The sequence below is a fragment of the Tiliqua scincoides genome, chromosome 1, assembly GCF_035046505.1.
Source record: "Tiliqua scincoides isolate rTilSci1 chromosome 1, rTilSci1.hap2, whole genome shotgun sequence".
Taxonomy (NCBI): Eukaryota; Metazoa; Chordata; class Lepidosauria; order Squamata; family Scincidae; genus Tiliqua; species Tiliqua scincoides.
Window position 1 is genome coordinate 46822821 of NC_089821.1, and position 18783 is coordinate 46841603.

The following is an 18783-nucleotide window of genomic DNA, read 5'->3' on the forward strand; positions in this document are numbered from 1 at the left end:
GAATCCTTGTTGCAGTTAACTGGGGCACATTCCCTGCGCTTAGTTCCTCATGCTCCAGGAGTCTGATCTGATCTCTACACTCACATGTGTAGCAGGGTGAGCAGGCCTGCATTTCATGAAGCAGCAGCTCCTTCCAAAGACAAACTTCAGCAACATGTGGCAAGAATGTGCCGTCCTCTTTAAATAGCCATTGAAAAATAACCCTACTTTGCCTGGAGAATTGGTAGATTGGGTTTCTGGATGTCTGGAGCTTGGATGTCATCACAGTCCATTCAACTGACTCAAATTCAAGGGTTCTTTCCTGTTTAAGGGGAAGGTGAAGAAGGTCAAACAAAGAGCAGCATCCCAAAACAAGGGCTCACCAGGGTGACCCAATAGTCTTTTTAAAATGCTGATTGCTTAGAAGTGTCTAAAATAGGGGAAAATAGTCTGAAAATAGAGGAAAATCATCACAACAGGATACTTTTAGAAGCATCCCTAATTAGAATTAATGCCTAATTAGAAGCATTATTCTCTTGCTGGTACAAAAAAACCCCCATGATGAATCCCTGTTTACTTCTTTTTATAAAAGTATACTGATGCTAGATCTGTCTTGTTGACTTGTATAGCGATTTGATATCCTTGAGACAAATCTGTGTCTGAGTCCTTATGCTGAAGGTATTGCAGATTTCTAGGGAGAAAGGAGCAATCTTCGTCTTGTGAGCTTGAATACCACAAGGCTCTTCCTTGCCTCCCAGCATATGCTGGATGCAATTAGGCAACTGCCCAAAAACAGGCCTTGTAAACAACCTGAATCTGTGCCACATTCTTCTGGCCTCACAATCTGCCAAGTGCCTAAATGAGCATTCAAGCCTAATGGCCTAAATGTATAAAGTGAATCTCTGAACAGAGTGAATTCCTGGTACAGTATAGGAATGGTGGATGGACAGACCTGCAAGGCTTCATGTACACTTTCAGAACACAGTGTTCAGCCAGTCTATCTTCTGAATTGGGATGGGAGACAAGACTGCATTGTTTCCTAGGAGAGCAGTGTGGGAAATGTGCCATCCTCCATCTCTCCTTGTCCTATAAAGGATGAGAAGCAGAGGGTCTGCTGTACTGCCTTTGTTTCCACAGTGCAGGTTGGGTTGTTGTAACTCAAGCAGTATGTTTGTTGCCACTTGTGATTCTGTGTTTGGTCACCTTGATCTCATAAATGCTGAAGTCCACTTCACACTTAGTCTAACAGGGTGTCAGCACAAATACAGGCATTCCTCTGTATCCAAGGCTGCACAGTTTCACTTATCCACAGATTTTTTTTTTTTTTTTGGGGGGGGGGGGGAGACGACACACCATGCCTACTGCCTTTGTTTAGGATTGATAGCAGCATGGGTGTTTCTTGCTTAACAAGGAACATTCTTGTTGAACTGAAGAACCGGGCAGGCAGGCACCCAGCCTACACGCTAGAGGGAGACGAACTGAACATTAGCAGGAAGTAGGAACGATCCTGCTTCCTGTTAACATTATATTATTCTGAAAGTCATTTATAGCAGTCTTTCACATGACACTAAAACGCCGTTTTTAAAAGCTCTTTAAGAAAGCCCTGCTTATGTTTGTAATAGTAACATAAAACCGCATGAGCTAGCTAGTAACCCGCATGAGCTAGTACAAATTTTTTTATTTACAAATTACTCTCTTCTGCTGTCTAGCCCACATGTACACCAGTTAGGGTCCAATTTTATCCCCTGACATCCTAGAGCATGCAGCTCTGCCAAGGGAGCATGCACTGCATGATATGGTGAGAGGAGGTGACAAGACAGCTTTTTGGGATGTATGTAAAAAACCTTTTAACTTACCACTGTGTAGGCTCCCAGGCCTCCAATGGGTCTCCTCAGATCTATGTCGGCTGTTTAGCTGGTGTAAGTCCGAGGAGCCTCAGGGGGCATAGCAAGCTGGGAAAAGGGGAATAGGATCTTGGTGTGTAATACTGCTGCTGCTATCATCGCATCCCACCCCCGAATTGCCTCCAGTTTAACCCACTCCCTTTCCCTCTGAAATGCCCCTGCTGTCACTCTGGCATTCCCATGGGGCATCTGAGAGCCACTGGCAATGGGTGTGCAACCTCCAGCCATCTGTGCTGGCAGCTTTGAAGCACACAACGGTTGTCCGGCTTTCTTCCCACCAGAATGTGGCTTAAAGCATAAACCTTATGCTGACAGATTGTGAGACCCATCAGTGTAAACCCATGATTAACTTGGGCTCTTAGAGCACAATCCTACCCTGCACTGGAACAAGCAAGCCAAGAGGCTTACGCTGTATCCAGCGCAGGGTAGGGGCCCAAAGTGGCTCAGACAGAGGTAAGGGGAAACTTTCCCCCTTAACTCTGGGTAAGACACCCTGGCCCCAATGAGTCTCCTCAGACTTATGCCATATCCTGAGGTGGCACAAGTCCGAGGACAGCGGAACTTGAAGCCACTCTGAGCTTCCCAAGAACAGTCTCCCAAGGAGTCTCAGCCCCACCTCCTGTTCCTCGCCTGCCTGCCCCCGGAGCTGCCTCCCGCCCTGGAATGTCTCCCTCCTGCCTCCTCCTCGCCTCCTTTTCGCCCACCCCAGAGTCTTGTGTCGACTAAGCTCAGCCAACACAAGACACGGAGCCTCCGTTGGTGCCGATCCTTGTGCCAGCCTCCACGAGCTGGCCTTGCCAACTCACGAGGAGGCACAAATGTGCCTTACAGCATGTTTGCGACCCTCTTGGGTCAGTGCAAGGGACTTGCGCTGTTCCAAGGTGCCTCAGGATTGCGCCCTTAGTCATATAAGTCAAGCAGAAACAGTCTCAAAGATGTGTAAAAAAAAATGTCCTTAAACTTTGGTTAGGCTTAGGACTTAGCCAGTCTTCAAGGGAGTGGAAATTGTAGAATTGTAGGATTTCTTCCAAGTTTGGTTCTGTTCATACCTTCGTTGTTAAACCTGGCGCATGAATGATAAATTCAGGAAAGCAGAAGCTTCCTTGTCTCAGCTTTCTCAAAGTATATGTTTGTGCAGAGGTTTGTAACAAAACTGAAAAGTTGTAAATATGCTGTGATACTAACAAAATAGCCATAACATTCCTTTATAGTTAAAAAACTATAGTAATTATAAATCTCTAGGAGTTTCCTTGTTCATTTTGAAAGCATGTAATAGAGTGAAAATTCTCAGATATTGTCTGTAGTGAAGTTACCTCAATTGGTCAATATTTTTTTCTCTAGGTATGGCAGTGTGGTGGTAGCGTTGAAGTTCTGCCTTGTTCTAGAATTGCCCATATTGAACGAGCACATAAGCCGTATACAGAAGACCTAACTGCTCATGTCCGAAGGAATGCTCTAAGAGTGGCCGAAGTCTGGATGGATGAATTTAAAAGCCATGTTTACATGGCATGGAATATTCCCCAAGAGGTGGGTTGTGATTAATCCCTGGTATAGCCACAAAATTTTAGCTCCACTTTTCTATGTAATGTACAACATGATGCACTGTTAACCAATTTTTGCTCCTGCAGAGAGTATCTGCTGTAGAACACAAAAGGCTATTAGTAACCATGGGCGTACTGGTAGACCTGGGAAGATGGAATTCACCCAAATCCTTGTTCAGCTGGGAACATTTCATTACTTTTGTGCTAAGCCCTTTTGTTCCACACAAAGAGACTAGGGCTGCAACACTATACACACTTACCTGGGATTAAGTCCCATTGAAAAGCGAGGCTTGCTTCTGATGCACAGGATTGTGCTGTAGGTGTGATATAATTTTGTCCATATTGGTGACATATCAGGGGCGTCGTAACTTTTAAAAAAGTATAGCTGGGCTGAAATCTAATGGCTCGGTTGTTATATCCCAGAGGTGTCAAACTCATTTCATACATTGGACTGAATAGCTTTTATGTTGCCTGCGGAGAGCCAGAAGTAACATCAGTAAGCAGGAAGTGACATCATTAAGCAGATGATATCCAGAAACAAGAAGTTGTCATGTAGGAACTGATTAGCTGCAACTGATAGAACAGAAAATATGCAAATATTGATCATATTTTCAAGATATGGGGGAGCCCAATTATCATGCTGAGAGAGCCCAGTTACCATTTGGGACCACCCTTTCAGCAGTGCCGCTTCTGCCAAGGTGTCGCTTTACAGCTCAGCGGTTGAGACATGCTCTGGAAAGTGATGACTTTGCAGAAGCAGTGTTGCTGAAAGCCTGTGTGATAACTGGGCTCTCACAGCACCTAGGCAGCGTCTCCCCCAGTCACCCCTCTTGGTCTGCCCCTTCCTCTGTCGTGTCCTTTGCCTTCTGAGGCCTCCTTCTATCTTTCCCTCCCAGAGCCTTGGCAGACATGGCACTGCTGAAAGGGCAGTGATGGGAGAGCCCAACTATCACATGACTTCCACAGGCCGTATCTGGCCCACAGGCCGTATCAGGCCTTATTTTTTGGCGTCCCTGCTGTATACTGTAAAATGTGGGTACAACACAGTGAAATAATTTTTCATTTCCAGACCCGAAGCAGCCACCAGAAGTCACTTCAGGTGCTGGTGGCTTCTCCGCTGCCTAGTGCAGACATATCCTTCCTGATTGGAGACTGGGGGTATGCCCTAAACTCACATGCTTCCCATTTGGTATGTGTCCTGGGCCTGTGTGCAAATGCTTTTGTGCAGGAGCAGCTTTCTACGTGTGTCATCAAACCCTAAAAGAAAATAAATGTTGTTCCTTGTCCAGGAATGATACAAAAACTGTAGGTGTTAGTTGCTTGAAGATGGCCCTCTGTTTAATCTTGCAAATGGTAATATTTTAATGGGAAGTTTATTCTGTATTTTATTTGAGAGTGTGTACAAGGACATAATCTACAGTAAAAATGTCTCATTTTACTTCCTGACAAATACTGGTCCCAGATTTGCATTTAGATGCCTCTCTAGAAATCTCCTCTGCACAGCTATAATGAGATAAATTATTGATCTCCACTTACAGGCTCTTTATGAAACTCATGTATCTTGAACTCCACAAAACTGTGTTACACCAGCCAAGCCTTAACCATAAAATGTAATAAAAAGAGAAAAGGGGGAAGGAGTATTGCAAATGTTTTGAACAAAAAAGGTGACTTAAGTTATATCAACATTATTATAGGGGGTTGGCCAACAACAGGAAAAGGTAAACAGGTTTTTTGGGTTTGCAATGACACAAGGAGGTCAGACTTCATAACGTGCCAGAAAATGTAATCTGTAAAATAGGTGGACAGCACTTCTAGGCTCTCCCTGGGGCAGTACAGAGGCCAGGACTGCCACTGGTAGAACTCTTGTTCCGCCAGTACTATAAGGCTATAGGATTGGCTGTGAGTCAAATAAAGGTTTTGGGATGTCAATCAAGCAAAGGACTCTGGATTATGCCCCACAATGAAGGTGATAGTCAAAATGCACACTCACCCCAGAATTTGCATGAAACGGAATGTCTAACCAATTGCATAAAAACATACTAAATATGTTAGGGCGCAATCCAAACCTGCACGGGAGCAGGCAAGCTAAGAGGCTTGCGCTGCATCCAACACGGGTTTCTGGCCAGCAGCGGCTCAGCCAGAGGCAAGGGGAAGCTCTTCCCCTTACCCCTGGATAAGGGCTGCTGGCCCCAATGGGACTCCTCGGACCTGCGCCACCTCTGGAGTCCGAGGTGGACCCCCACACAAGTCCGAGGAGAGCGGACGGCTTGAAGCCGCTCTGTTCTCCCCAGGGACGGGGTTGGGATCCGACATAACCGCTGGGTCCCAGCCCCGCCCCCGGCTCCCCGCACACCCGTCCCTGGGGCCGCCCATTGCCCACCCTCCCCCACCCAGAAACGCCCCCCTCCCACCTCCTCCCCGCCCCCCCATGCCTACCTTCGCCACTTGTGTTGACGTGGGTGCGCTGGCACAGCGGGTGCGCTGGCGGAGGAAGCTGCCACGGAGGCTTCTACTGGCCTCCATGCGTTGGCGCATCTAGATGTGCTGATGCAGCTTCCTCCCGCGGAGGTGCAAACATGTTTTACGGCACGTTTGCGACCCTGCCGGGGCTCCTATGCTGGCATAAGTGCCGGTTAAGATTGCGCCCCTAATCAAGTGCAGGTGTATATCCCCATGTTTCCGTTTCTTACTGAACTGTACAAAGCAGTGCAAAGAACTATAAAGCAAACCTCCAGAGAGCCAGAAGGATGGCTTTGATATCTCTGACATGTCTTCTGACCCATGTGCACAGGATTCTGGAATTGACATTGGTGATATTTCCGAGAGGAAGGCCTTGAGGAAAAAGCTGCAGTGCAAGACCTTCAGGTGGTATCTTGTCAGCGTATACCCAGAAATGAGAATGTACTCAGACACCGTTGCCTATGGAGTGGTGAGAGTCTGGTTTATTTACCTTGATCGTTCGTAAGAGGGTAGCAATGGGAAGCAATTTCTGCTGTTTAATTCCGATAAAAACCTTGCGACAAACACTGAGTTGTTACTGATTGGGTGATGGATTGTATACAAAGAGTGGTGGTGTTATTGTACGTCAGCTTGTGTTCTCCATTGCACCATCTCTATTCCCCTTGTAGTACATTTTGGTACATTTGGTGTAAAAATGTCTGAGAGACTGCATCCTGGAAAGGCAGTGAATATGGTCCATGTCAGTGAACGCAAGCTTGTAAATTGCCCCTTAGTCTGCCTCTTGGGGCAAAGGAGAAATCTCCTCCAAACAAGAATGCAGGGCAGTATTATAAAAGATATCTCTTTATCCCCCTTTTAGGCCACAAATGACCACTATAGATATGTGTGGGTAAGCAGGCTAGTAAATATTCTCATGAATAAGTAACTTCTGTGGATTTGTTTGCAAACCTGGGACTACAATCCTATGTGTATTTAACTGGGAGTCAATCACACTGAAATCAGTAGGGCAGTCTGAGGACAGAACTTAGTCACAACCCACCAGCCTGGGAAGCACTGGCCTATAGGGGACGGGGAAGGCAGTGATGCAATCCCAAGGATCATGCTGCTGTAGGGAACAGAAGTGGGGTTTTCCTACCAGCTCCAGGGTAGGGGTTGTGTGGGAAGCCCTGCAGATGCCTTTGCAGGGCTCCCAAAAACCTTGGAAACTTTTTTTTTAAAGTGTTCAGAACCCACTTCCATGTTCATGATCCAAAACCAGAAGTGGGTGCTGGTAAAATTTAGGAAAAAAAACCCTTCAATTCTCCACAACACCACAGTCCTGGGGAATGTATCACTGCCTTAGCCCTGCCCCTGCACCTACCTTGGCCCTGCCCCTGCTTTCCCTTGTAGGAGTTTGGGAATCACTGCTGTAGGACTTATCTCAGGGTGGATGTGCACAGGATTGCACTATAAGTAAATGTATTCATGAGTTGCATCCAGTTGTATATGTAGATAAATTTCTATTCTGCCTGGCCCCTTTTATTTGTTCAGGCACTTAGAGTGTGCAGAAGAATAAGCTTTTGTACATGTGCAAGCCATTGCAACACTATTGTATGCTGTGTGTGGTTGGATGTAACCGCATAGGACCTTCTCTTATACTAGAGAGAACACAGCCAGTTCAGCGTAACTAGAGGCGAGCAAAAATCTAAGGAATGAGAAACAAGCACAAGGACAGTAAACTGTGTGCAGTTCTGCAGTATCTCAATGTCAGGGCCATGAACAAGTCCAGGAGCAATAATAGTTTGGAGGGTCCTTGGAGAAAGATAAAAAAATTGAAATATAAAACACTGCCACTATCCTTCCCTGGTCACCCTTTTCATTACAGAAACACATTCAGCCTAGATTTCACGGTACCTTCTTTTTTTTAAACTGGAACTGTCTCTTTAAGCTCCTTCTGGCATAGTTTCAGGAAGCTTCTTGAAAAACAGCTCTTAAGAAGGAGAGTAGTTCTGAGAGTGAAGGGGAAGAAAGTGCAGTAGAGGGAAAGGTATAACAAATGTGAGAAGGGGAGCAATTAAATTTGCAGAGTGTTGAAGATGAGGCTTGCTGTTCACAATGTGGAAGAGTTTGCTGTGTCATGACATACTCCTGATGGTTACACCATCAAGAGCTATCTCAAAACATGATCTTTATAGAGAGAGGGACTTCCTATGCTTTGAAACATGAGTTGTTTTTTTCGGGGGGGGGGGGGAACTACCTATGCTGCTTCTAAGACTTAAGCAGGCATAGTTAATAGATGACCACGCTTTGCTCTGCAATCAGGTAGGCTAGAGGAAGAGCATTTTGTCAAAGTAGAAAGAGAGGTGTCCCACCCAATGCCCTGTTGCTCATTCCTCCACAGGTTGAGGTTTGGTTGGTGGTGACATGTGTTTACTCAGAATTAGGTGACTGCTTTTAATGTGATTTCTAAGCGCAAGTGTTTGGGACAGCAAACTGATGTAGCTACTGGCAACAATAATTCTGGCCCAAATCCTAACCCACTTTCCAGCAGTGGCATAGCTGTACCAATGGGACGTGTGCCGCATCCTGCAGTTGGGGGGCACTCACAGAGGCCTCCTCAAAGTAAGGGAATGCTTGTTTCCTTACCTAGGAGCTGCATTGTCCTTATGTTGATGCTGGAAAGTGAGTTAGGATTGCACTCTCTGTGTTTGACAAAATAGTTCCTTTTTAAAGCATCAGATCTACAGTTCACCTAAAATTTCATAAAAGCTGAGGAGGTTCCCCTTAATGGGAAGTATTTATTGCCAGAAATTATACCAAAGGCATCACTGACCATAGATGTAAATAATAATTAAAAAAAGAGCATACCAGTGGAGTAACTGAGATTTCTGTCACACACACTTGTTGGATTAATCCAACATTTCTTTGGCAGGCATAAATTAAAGGTATAGATCAGCCCTGTGAAGGTATCAACAGTGCCAGGTTTCTTCCTGCTTTTCTGAAGCCAAGTAGAAAAACTAAAATGTACTTGTTGGGCAAGACATGAAATTGACTTGACACAGTAAAGATCTGAGTAAACAGAACTCTTCATCTCAGCATCCAACTGTATTTTTGTCATACTCTGTGTATGCTTTTGCAAGACCAATTTATGTGGCCTGTCCATGAGATTTGTCAGAATAGTGTTGGGAAATTGATCCTTAGGCTGTAATTACTATTGGCCAATGCAGCTCTATTCTTTTCAGGGGGAAGAGGAGATTCAGGGCTGAGATTTCAGTCTGACCTCCATGTTTTCTGAGAAACTGAGGTCCTCTGAATAATTTTATTAAAGATCCTGAACAATTTTTGAATCTCGGAAGGCCCTAGTTCCTTGTGAAGACAAATTTTGCCCAAGAAGAGGCCAAACAGAAATAGTGCAGTCATACGACAGAGCTGTGTAGTGTTGTGGTGGGCAGCCCAATCCTAACTAAATTCCCCCGTGCCCATGCAGTGGTGCCAGCACAGACTGTGGTGCTGTATCCCATGGGGGAATTTAGCAGGTGGGAGGTCTTGTCAGGGCAAGAGGGCATTTGACTCATTTATCTGGGTCAACTCAGACCTGCACCAGCAAAATTGGTGTTTGTATTGATCTATGTTGCCAGATCAGGTCCAGGAAGAGGGATGGAACGCAATATGCACTATCACCGTCAATTCCGCTCCCCAGGCCCAATTCACCCATCCCCATCTCCATTGTTTCCCTGTCCCGTTCCACCCCCTGCCTGCCCTCCCATCTTCCCCCCACCCATGCATGATCCTCTGGGGGGGGGCTACCTACTCCTCCGGCAGGTGTTGCTTTGCACGCCAATGGGAAAGCTTCAGCCTTCCCACTAGCGCTACTAACTAGCATGCCGTCACAACGTGCTTTACGACATATTTGTGACAGCTTGCGCCAGCAGAGCACATGCTTTGCCATTCAAGCTGCTAATAGGATGAGCCGTAAGAGACTGAGCTACAGATCAGGGCATTCTTAGTTGGTATCTCACCTCTGCCCTGAACTCACCAGATGGTGTTAGATAAGTTGCCACTGCCTCAGCTCCCTAGCTGCAATGTGAGAATAATAATGCCTGCCTTACAGGGTTGTTCCAAGGATAATTACAGTTGGATAAGATATGTGAAGCCCTCTGCACGCTGCAAAAGCTCTGTACAAGTGCTTTAAGTGTATGACAGGCAATCCTAAATTCACCTGTGATATTGAAATCTGTAGCAAAGGTCTCCATACATAAAAGGATTTGGGGGCTAAATATAAAAGGTATTTGTACTTTTTATACATGATTCATGATCCTGGAATATTGCAATATGCATTAATTGTAAACAGTTAAGTATTTTTGCTTCTGATAAGTAATTAAAATTTTATTGCAAAGCCATAGCTGTGATCAGATCTGCCTTTTCTTATTTTAATGTTACTTTGTTCTCTTTTTCTGACTCCTTTACCTTTGTTTTCTCTAGCTGCAGAATTCTTTAAAAAGTGATTTGTGCCTTGATCAGGGGCCAGACACAGAAAATATTCCAATCATGTATATCTGCCATGGAATGACACCACAGGTTAGTGAGACTAATGATCTTGTATCGTGCTCCAGCTCTTGGTAGGCTGCATGAGAAGACCCATAGTGGAACTATCAGCAGGTTTTTTCCCCCAATTACAGAACCTCCTTAGGCTGTTTATTAAATATTGAATATAAAATGGGAATGTTATTTGTGCCATGATGTCGCAAATCACTAGTGTATTAATTAGTGCCTTGTCAAGGAGCCTCATTTATTCAATTGAAATATACACACGTGCACAATTGAAACACACACTCGCAATGATATAGGGCTTTGTTTAGTAAGAGTTGTTGCACAGACCTTTATTATAGATTTTTTTTTTAAATAATTGGATCCCAAATGTGACTGTAACAATAAGTATTCAAGGACATTTGTTTTCTGTCTTGCACTGCTTTACTGCTATATTCCTGAATTTCATTCCCCCCTTCCTAAAAAGAATTAGCATTTGTAGAGTCCTTAAGGCCATTTTTTAAAGTGGACACCCTGTCTTTCAAGAAATCTTTACCAATGCATACTAAAGAAAAGGAATGTTGAGTTCCCTTCCAAAAATAGCAAGTTCCAAAACTAATCATAAAGGTCTTGCAGCCCAATACTATTATTAATCGCAGGAGTATTGCTTAGGATCAGGACCAGGTCCAGAGGTCCCAGTGGTGGTGCCAGTCTTATGGTGTACCTTATTCAAGAAGACAGTGAAGAGGGCACAAGGTGGATAAGGAGTCAGAACCTTTTGTGGGATCCTAAAGGCCACTACACTCATCTTGTTTCCACAGAGCTGGTAAAATCCCAAGATCCAATCTGAGCTGTGGTCACATGAACATGGCTGCTGGGCCACTATCATGGAAACAGCAGTGTCTTCACAGCATACTGCTCATCCCATTGAGAACTCCTGCATAGGATCTATTGAATTGAATAGAAGCTTTAGTAGTGAGGCCAAAGGCAAGTTTTTGGTTGCTTGTGTTCTCACAGAGGTTTGAAAATGGAGCTTTTAGTAAAAAAAAATGCATAACGAAGGCAATAGGGAACATGGGCTAGCCTTTTAAAGTGTGCTGATAGAGCTCGCTTGGTGCAGTGAGTGATGCGGGGAGGGGCAGATTGGGATGCTTCTGTGGTGAAAGGGGATTTAAATCCCTTACACCTCTGCAAGCCTCCCAACCCACATTGGGTCTCAGACCTGAATCACTAGCGTGAGTCTGAGGAGAGGAGGTGTCGCAGATGCAAGAAAGGGGGATAGGATTTGGCATGCACTACTGCTGCCAGATCAACCCCCAAAGCCTCCCCATCCCACATTACACCCCTTCCTGCCCAGTTTTGTCCCCTCCCCACCCATTCCACCCTTCCCTACTCACTGCCACTGATTTATCTGCTCCAGTGGGCAGGGAGGCACTAACCTTCCCACCAGCATCCCTGGTAGTGCAGTGAGTAGCACTTTAATATCAGTGAAGTTACGTTGTATAGCGCACTACCAGAGCATCCTTGTTGAGTAGTGCTGACTGCTTTGTGGTTAAAGTATTTTTAGATTATAATGTAATATATACCATGATGAAATTACATTGGTATGATTCAGCAATGTATTGGAAAGTATTTCATAACCATCGTGATAGATATGAGAGAGCATTTTCTTGATACCTGCAATGGTACTAGAGGGAATGCTTATACTCTTGTGCAAGTCTTTTATTTAAAGGTTTTGTCGCACTTTATTTTCATAGGCTTTTGTATTTTCTGTGTAGCTGTGTCAGTTCCTTGACATGAATGTCCAGATTGCAGTACAAAGGGGGAGCATAGCATTTGCTAAGGTATGAACACATGTAAACCAAAAGGAGGTAAACCAGATGACCCTCCTTTATACTGAGGCCCTGGGAAGATGGGTGTCTTGAATTTTCACCTCTGAAAGGGCTAGGGTTGTCTTCCTGGCAGCCCTGAATGTTAATCACAGTGGTGGGAATACACTTGAGTAAATTGTGAATGATGATGTGGAAAATGTCTAAAAGCCCTTTCTGTCCTGCTTGAAAACACTGCACAGACTTCCTCCCTCCCCAGTCATTATACTGGTAAATAGCATTTGCCTGCAGGAATTTAAAAAACTAACCCTCAATATTTCCCAAATAACGAACTTCCTCCTGTGTAATTCACAAGTTACTGAGAGTCATTATACTTCACCTTCTGGGAATATTCTGTAACTCTGTTTTGATGTATCATTCATCTTCAGTAATGATGGTGGAAATACACTGTTGCGAATTCAGATTGGAAAATTTTAATTATAGTTCAGTGCAAAAAAAGAAAAGAAAAGAAAAAGAAAGCCTCCTTCAATTAGCATCATTTTGCATTTGACGGAACTATTTTGAAAGCAAGTGCAATGTGAATGAGAAGCATGCTGTGAGGTAGGAGATAGCCATGCACTGCTAAAGAACTCCCTTTACTGCCTTTTGATATGTCTGAAGTTCTTTAAATGATAGGATTGTGTTGATGGATCTTCAGATTGGGATATGTGAAAGTTATATAGATAAATGCAGTGAGAGACCAGAATGCCTTAATTCCTCTACAGTGTTTCCCAAACTGTGGGTCGCAGGCCAATTTCTGGTTGGTGCCCATTCATTTCAATATTTTATTTTTAATATATTAGACTTGATACTACCATGGTATGAGATTGCATTTGGGGAAATTTTATAGACCTGTACTCTTATCAAGTTACTATATATATTCTTTTAACAGTAATAGACAATAGGATTTACTCCTGGGTAAGTGTGGTAGGATTGAAGCCTAGATTGTTAAAAAATTTTCCATTTTGCTGATGTCACTTCCATTCATGACATCACTTCCAGTGGGTCCTGACAGATTCTCATTCTAAAAAGTGGGTCCTGGTACTAAATGTGTGAGAACCACTGCTCTACACACATTCTGACACAAAAGGGTTATGTCAGAATGCCAGATGCAAGGGAGGGCACCAGGATGAGGTCTCTTGTTATCTGGTGTGCTCCCTGGGGCATTTGGTGGGCCGCTGTGAGATACAGGAAGCTGGACTAGATGGGCCTATGGCCTGATCCAGTGGGGCTGTTCTTATGTTCTTATGTTCTAAACTCCAGAGTACTCTGCTGATGCTGGAATGGCAAGAGTTATGTATAGCCTAGATCAGTGGTTCTCAAATGTTTTAGCACAGGACCCACTTTTTAGAATGACAATCTGTGCCATCATCACATCCTGCGGCAAGGAGTTCCACAGACCAACCACATGCTGAGTAAAGAAATATTTTCTTTTGTCTGTCCTAACCCTCCCAACACTCAATTTTAGTGGATGTCCCCTGGTTCTGGTGTTATGTGAGTGTAAAGAGCATCTCTCTATCCACTTTATCCTTCCCATGCATAATTTTGTATGTCTCAATCATGTTCCTCCTCAGGCGTCTCTTTTCTAGGCTGAAGAGGCCCAAACGCTGTAGCCTTTCCTCATAAGGAAGGTGCCCCAGCCCAGTAATCATCTTAGTTGCTCTCTTTTGCACCTTTTCCATTTCCACTATATCCTTTTTGAGATGTGGCGACTGGAACTGGACACAATACTCCAGGTGTGACCTTACCATCGATTTGTACAACGGCATTATAATATTAGCCGTTTTGTTTTCAATACCTTTTCTAATGATCCCAAGCATAGAATTGGCCTTCTTTACTGCCTTCGCACACTGAGTCGACACTTTCATTAACCTGTCCACCACCACCCCAAGATCTCTCTCCTGATCTGTCACAGACAGCTCAGAACCCATTAGCCTATATGTGAAGTTTTGATTTTTTGCCCCAATATGCATGACTTTACACTTAATTACATTGAAATGCATCTGCCATTTTGCTGCCCATTCTGCCAATTTGGAGAGATCCTTCTAGAGCTCCTCACAATCATGTCTGGTCTTCACCACTCTGAAAAGTTTGGTGTCATCTGCAAACTTTGCCACCTCACTGCTCACCCTATCTCCAGGTCATTCATGAAGAGGTATCAGAGCTGGTATTATACAAAGGTCAGCTTGGAAGAATGTCAGCAGCTTATCAGAGCCACAGTAAGCCACAATTTCATGAGCTGGAAACCCAGAAAAATGAAAGTACTTGCAACCAGTTTATCAGAGCCACACTAACAAGCAAGGGCTACCTACAGCATCAATCTCAAGGCAGGCTGACAAAACTGTGTCTTGTGCACACACCAGCAAGGCTACGAAAGAGAACCCAGGAAAGATTTTTGCCTTGCATTTCAGGGACCATTCCTTGCGCAAGATCAACAGATGCACCTTTCTTAATTTACTGCACATACTCCTGCATATTGCACAACTTGCTTAATTCACTCCCATTTCACTCATGCAATACCAGGTTGAGTGTTTAGGGCTTAGGGCCTGACTTTCAAAATGGCAGTGCCCAGGTTTGCCAGCTTCCAAGATGGTGCTGCCCAGACTACTTGCCATATTACAAGATGGCAGCCGCCAGCCTATCGTGATCCACCAGAAATCGAGTCATGATCCACCAAGTGGGTCACAACCCACAGATTAAAACACGGAGACCTAGGTTCATTCCTGAGTCCCACTAGATCCCCACCTAATATGACTGTGGCCTGTAACCTTGGAGGCCACAGACATGGACTGGGGAGTCAGAAGAACCTTGGGGCACAATGGTCCCTGATGAGGAGTCAGTAAAAGCACCACCCCTCACTGTATTGCAAGACACAGGGATGTGACACAAGGTTTTGCCATGGCATTATATATTCTTTATAAGTTGGAATCGCTCGTCTTGCACTAAATCTGTGGCTTAGGGCTGGGCAGATCAAAGCTGATTTCAAACACATTGCAAGTATTTTGTGTCTCATTTTATATTTATTCATTAGCTATTGGCTCCATCTCTTATTTTTCACTTTCATGCTGTACTTTAAAAAATATACAGTACTGAATAACAGCAGGTTAAATACAACTGCTCTTTAAATCATGGAGCTGATAAAAGGTGCTTTTCAGAAAAAGATGTATAGCTCAAAGGCCAGGAATTTTGGAAGAATATAAAGAAGGCAGATGAACACTTTACGTAATTGTGGTGTCTTTACATTGGGTCATGCTCTATGACCCAAATATTAAATTGTCTGCCTGTGACTGTGACCCAAGTAGCTATTTTAATTCCTTGTGATGCAGGTTGGACTGCAAGTATCTAGAATTTTATTGTGAATTTTTAATTATCTGGGATTTTGAGGAAGTGCAAGTGAGAACTCAAAAAGATACCAGACTATAATCTGTAGGAGAAGGTAGATTGCTTAGGATACTGATTTTCAGTTGGTGGCTTGATTTGTTCCAATGTAGTCACTGAGACTGCATCGCTTCAGAGGTATATTTTATTTCCCATAATGACGTTTGTCACTGTATTATTGTGAAATTCAACTTTTGATTTGGTTTGGACAAAAGTTGTGTGCATCTTTGAGTACAATCCAGACATGATCTTCGGCCAGCCCTTTGCGCCAGCCCAGGAGTGTCACAAAAGTGCCATAAGGCACTTCTGCGATGACTCAGGAACAGGCTGTGCCAGCAGAAGGACATGCACCAGCCTGCTCCTGCTGGATCCAAACCGGTACAATGTAAGTTTGCACTGGCCTGGGGAGACTGACACAGGAGTTTGGGGAGGGGGGGAATGGCGGAACATGGGTGTTTCAGGGTAGGGAAAGGTGGGCAACGGGCAGATTGGTGGGCGCTCCAGGCCCAGGAGGAGGGTGAGACCAGTTTCCTGCACTTCTGCCAGACTCTAGCCCCCATACAGAGCAGCCAGGCATTACACCAGGCTTTTCGGATTTGTGCCAGCAATTTAGCAGGCACAGATCCAAGAGCTCTACTGAGGTGTCTGTGGCATTAATCAGGGTAAGGGGACTTGTCCCCTTACTCCGAGTTGCACTCCCTCCACCATCAATCCTGCACTGATAGAGCACAGGCCAGCCGACCTGCTGTTCCCACACAGGTTAGGATTGGGCTGTTAGTGTTGCATCCTCAAGTGCTTGCTTCAAATTCTATCCACCAGTATAGTGTGGCCCTGTGAATCCTGACAAGGCCAGTTACTATGACCAGTGGCATATTTTGTTTAGAGAATGAAAAATGTATTCCTTTTGAAACTTTTATATGAATCAGTCAAGTCTCAGTGGCTTCAGTTGGGCTTGTTTGTGTGGTTTTCAGCATTCAGGATCGTTGTGTGCAGACAGTAGACCAAGTTAATCCCTGTGTATTGCAATTGATTTTACTGAAGTCATCAGAGAGTACTGTTAGTACTGTGGTGTCCTGACCTGCCTAAGGGTGATCCTGATCTTTGAGTTTTAATGTAGATTTTTTTTTCATTTTTGCTGTTTTAAAAAAGAATAGTGGGATCTCTTTAAGGGCATTAAAAAAAAACAAAAGAAGTGGAGCAGCGATATAAGAAATGAACCATCATTGATGTATTGTCAACTCTGACCTTCAGCTCAGTCTGATACAGATATGACAGTGACATTTACGTTAGGACCAAATGAATTCTGCTGAGCAAAATGTTGTCACTGAGAACTGCTAGGAGCAATAAAGGAACTCTGCTGCACCAAACCAGTCTTTGTTTCCTGAGCTCTTTAGCGGTTTCAGTGCATGAGTAGCTAATCAAGTCGACCAGGTTGATGCAGTTGGTTATCCAAGCTGATACTTCAGCAAGATGCTTGAGAAGAAAATGCCCTCCTTGGACACAGGCTGTCAACTTCAGTTGGAGGGGGTGGAAATTCTTTTCAAAATGTACTTTTAGTAAATCTAGGGGCACAATCCTGTCCAATTTTCCAGTGCCGGTGCAGCATGCCAGTGGGGCTTCTGTAGCCTCCTCAAGGCTTCTGTGCAGCTGCCCTGGTGCTGGAAAGTTGGATAGGATTGGGCCTTCGGTGGTTTCAGAAAGAGTGACAAAATATTTGACTGAGCTATACAGCTTCATTTCATGGCAGCCTCCTCATGTGGTATCAGAGAGGTCCCCCATACTCGTGGAAAGTATACATACAGCCCGCAGAGTATGTTTGCTGATGGATTTTCAAAGTTGTGTTTTGATTGAGTTCTTGCATCGTATGTTCCCTCATTACACTGTCTGCAATGAAGCAAGTGTTTGAGAAGCTGTACAAAGCTGTTTATTTTCTTAAGCCTGGCTTTAGCTGTAAGCTGCTTGAAGAACAACATGAGGAGCAAACATGTGCTCTGAAGTCTTCCTTCTCTGGGGGCAAACTGTGTTGGGTGCTGTCTGCTCTTTAATGTTTCTTTGTGATGAATCCCTGTGAGTCCCTGGAGTTCCCTATTTCTTTCCTGTGTATTTTTCACCATGTTTTGGGCAAGTTTAACTCACCAGCAGTTTCTGTGCATTCAGCTACCAGGAATATAGACGAACACATAGACGAACAAGCCTTGCTGAGGGAGAATCAGCATGGCTTCTGTAAGGGTAAGTCTTGCCTCACGAACCTTATAGAATTCTTTGAAAAGGTCAGCAGGCATGTGGATGCAGGAGAACCCGTGAAGGCGTTCGACAAGGTCCCTCACCAAAGGCTACTGAAAAAACTCCACAGTCAGGGAATTAGAGGACAGGTCCTCTCCTGGATTGAGACCTGGTTGAAGATCAGGAAACAAAGAGTGGGTGTGAATGGGCAATTTTCACAATGGAGAAAAGTGAAAAGCAGTGTGCCCCAAGGATCTGTCCTGGGACCAGTGCTTTTCAACCTCTTCATAAATAACCTGGAGACAGGGTTGAGCAGTGAGGTGGCTAAGTTTGCAGATGACACCAAACTTTTCTGAGTGGTGAAGACCAGAAGTAATTGTGAAGAGCTCCAGAAGGATCTCTCCAAATTGGCAGAATGGGCAGCAAAATGGCAGATGCGTTTCAATGTAAGTAAGTGTAAAGTCATGCACGTAGCGGCAAAAAATCAAAACTTTAGATATAGGCTAATGGGTTCTTAGCTGTCTGTGACAGATCAGGAGAGAGATCTTGGGGTGGTGGTGGACAGGTCAATGAAAGTGTTGATTCAATGTGTGGCAGCAGTGAAGAAGGCCAATTCTATGCTTGGGATCATTAGAAAAGGTATTGAGAACAAAACGGCTAATATTATAATGCCGTTGTACAAATCAATGGTAAGGCCACACCTAGAGTATTGCGTCCAGTTCTGGTTGCCACATCTCAAAAAGGACATAGTGGAAATGGAAAAGGTGCAAAAGAGAATGACTAAGATGACTACTGGGCTGGGGCACCTTCCTTATGAGGAAAGGTTACAGCGTTTGGGCCTCTTCAGCCTAGAAAAGAGGCGTCTGAGGGGGGACATGATTGAGACATACAAAATCATGCACAGGAAGGATTAAGTGGATAGAG

The 18783-nt window shown here is 44.4% G+C and overlaps 1 protein-coding gene across 2 annotated transcripts in view; it reads left to right on the forward strand.

Annotated features, from left to right (window-relative positions):
- Positions 1-18783, forward strand: part of GALNT18 (polypeptide N-acetylgalactosaminyltransferase 18) — a 330059-nt gene that overhangs the window by 271607 nt on the left and 39669 nt on the right. Inside the window, exons 7-9 of one of the 2 annotated variants that reach the window (XM_066630399.1) lie at positions 3225-3410; positions 6216-6353; positions 10346-10441. In XM_066630399.1, the coding sequence (XP_066486496.1) occupies positions 3225-3410; positions 6216-6353; positions 10346-10441 (420 nt within the window). The remainder of the gene's footprint in view (positions 1-3224; positions 3411-6215; positions 6354-10345; positions 10442-18783) is intronic. The other variant, XM_066630404.1, reaches the window with a different exon arrangement.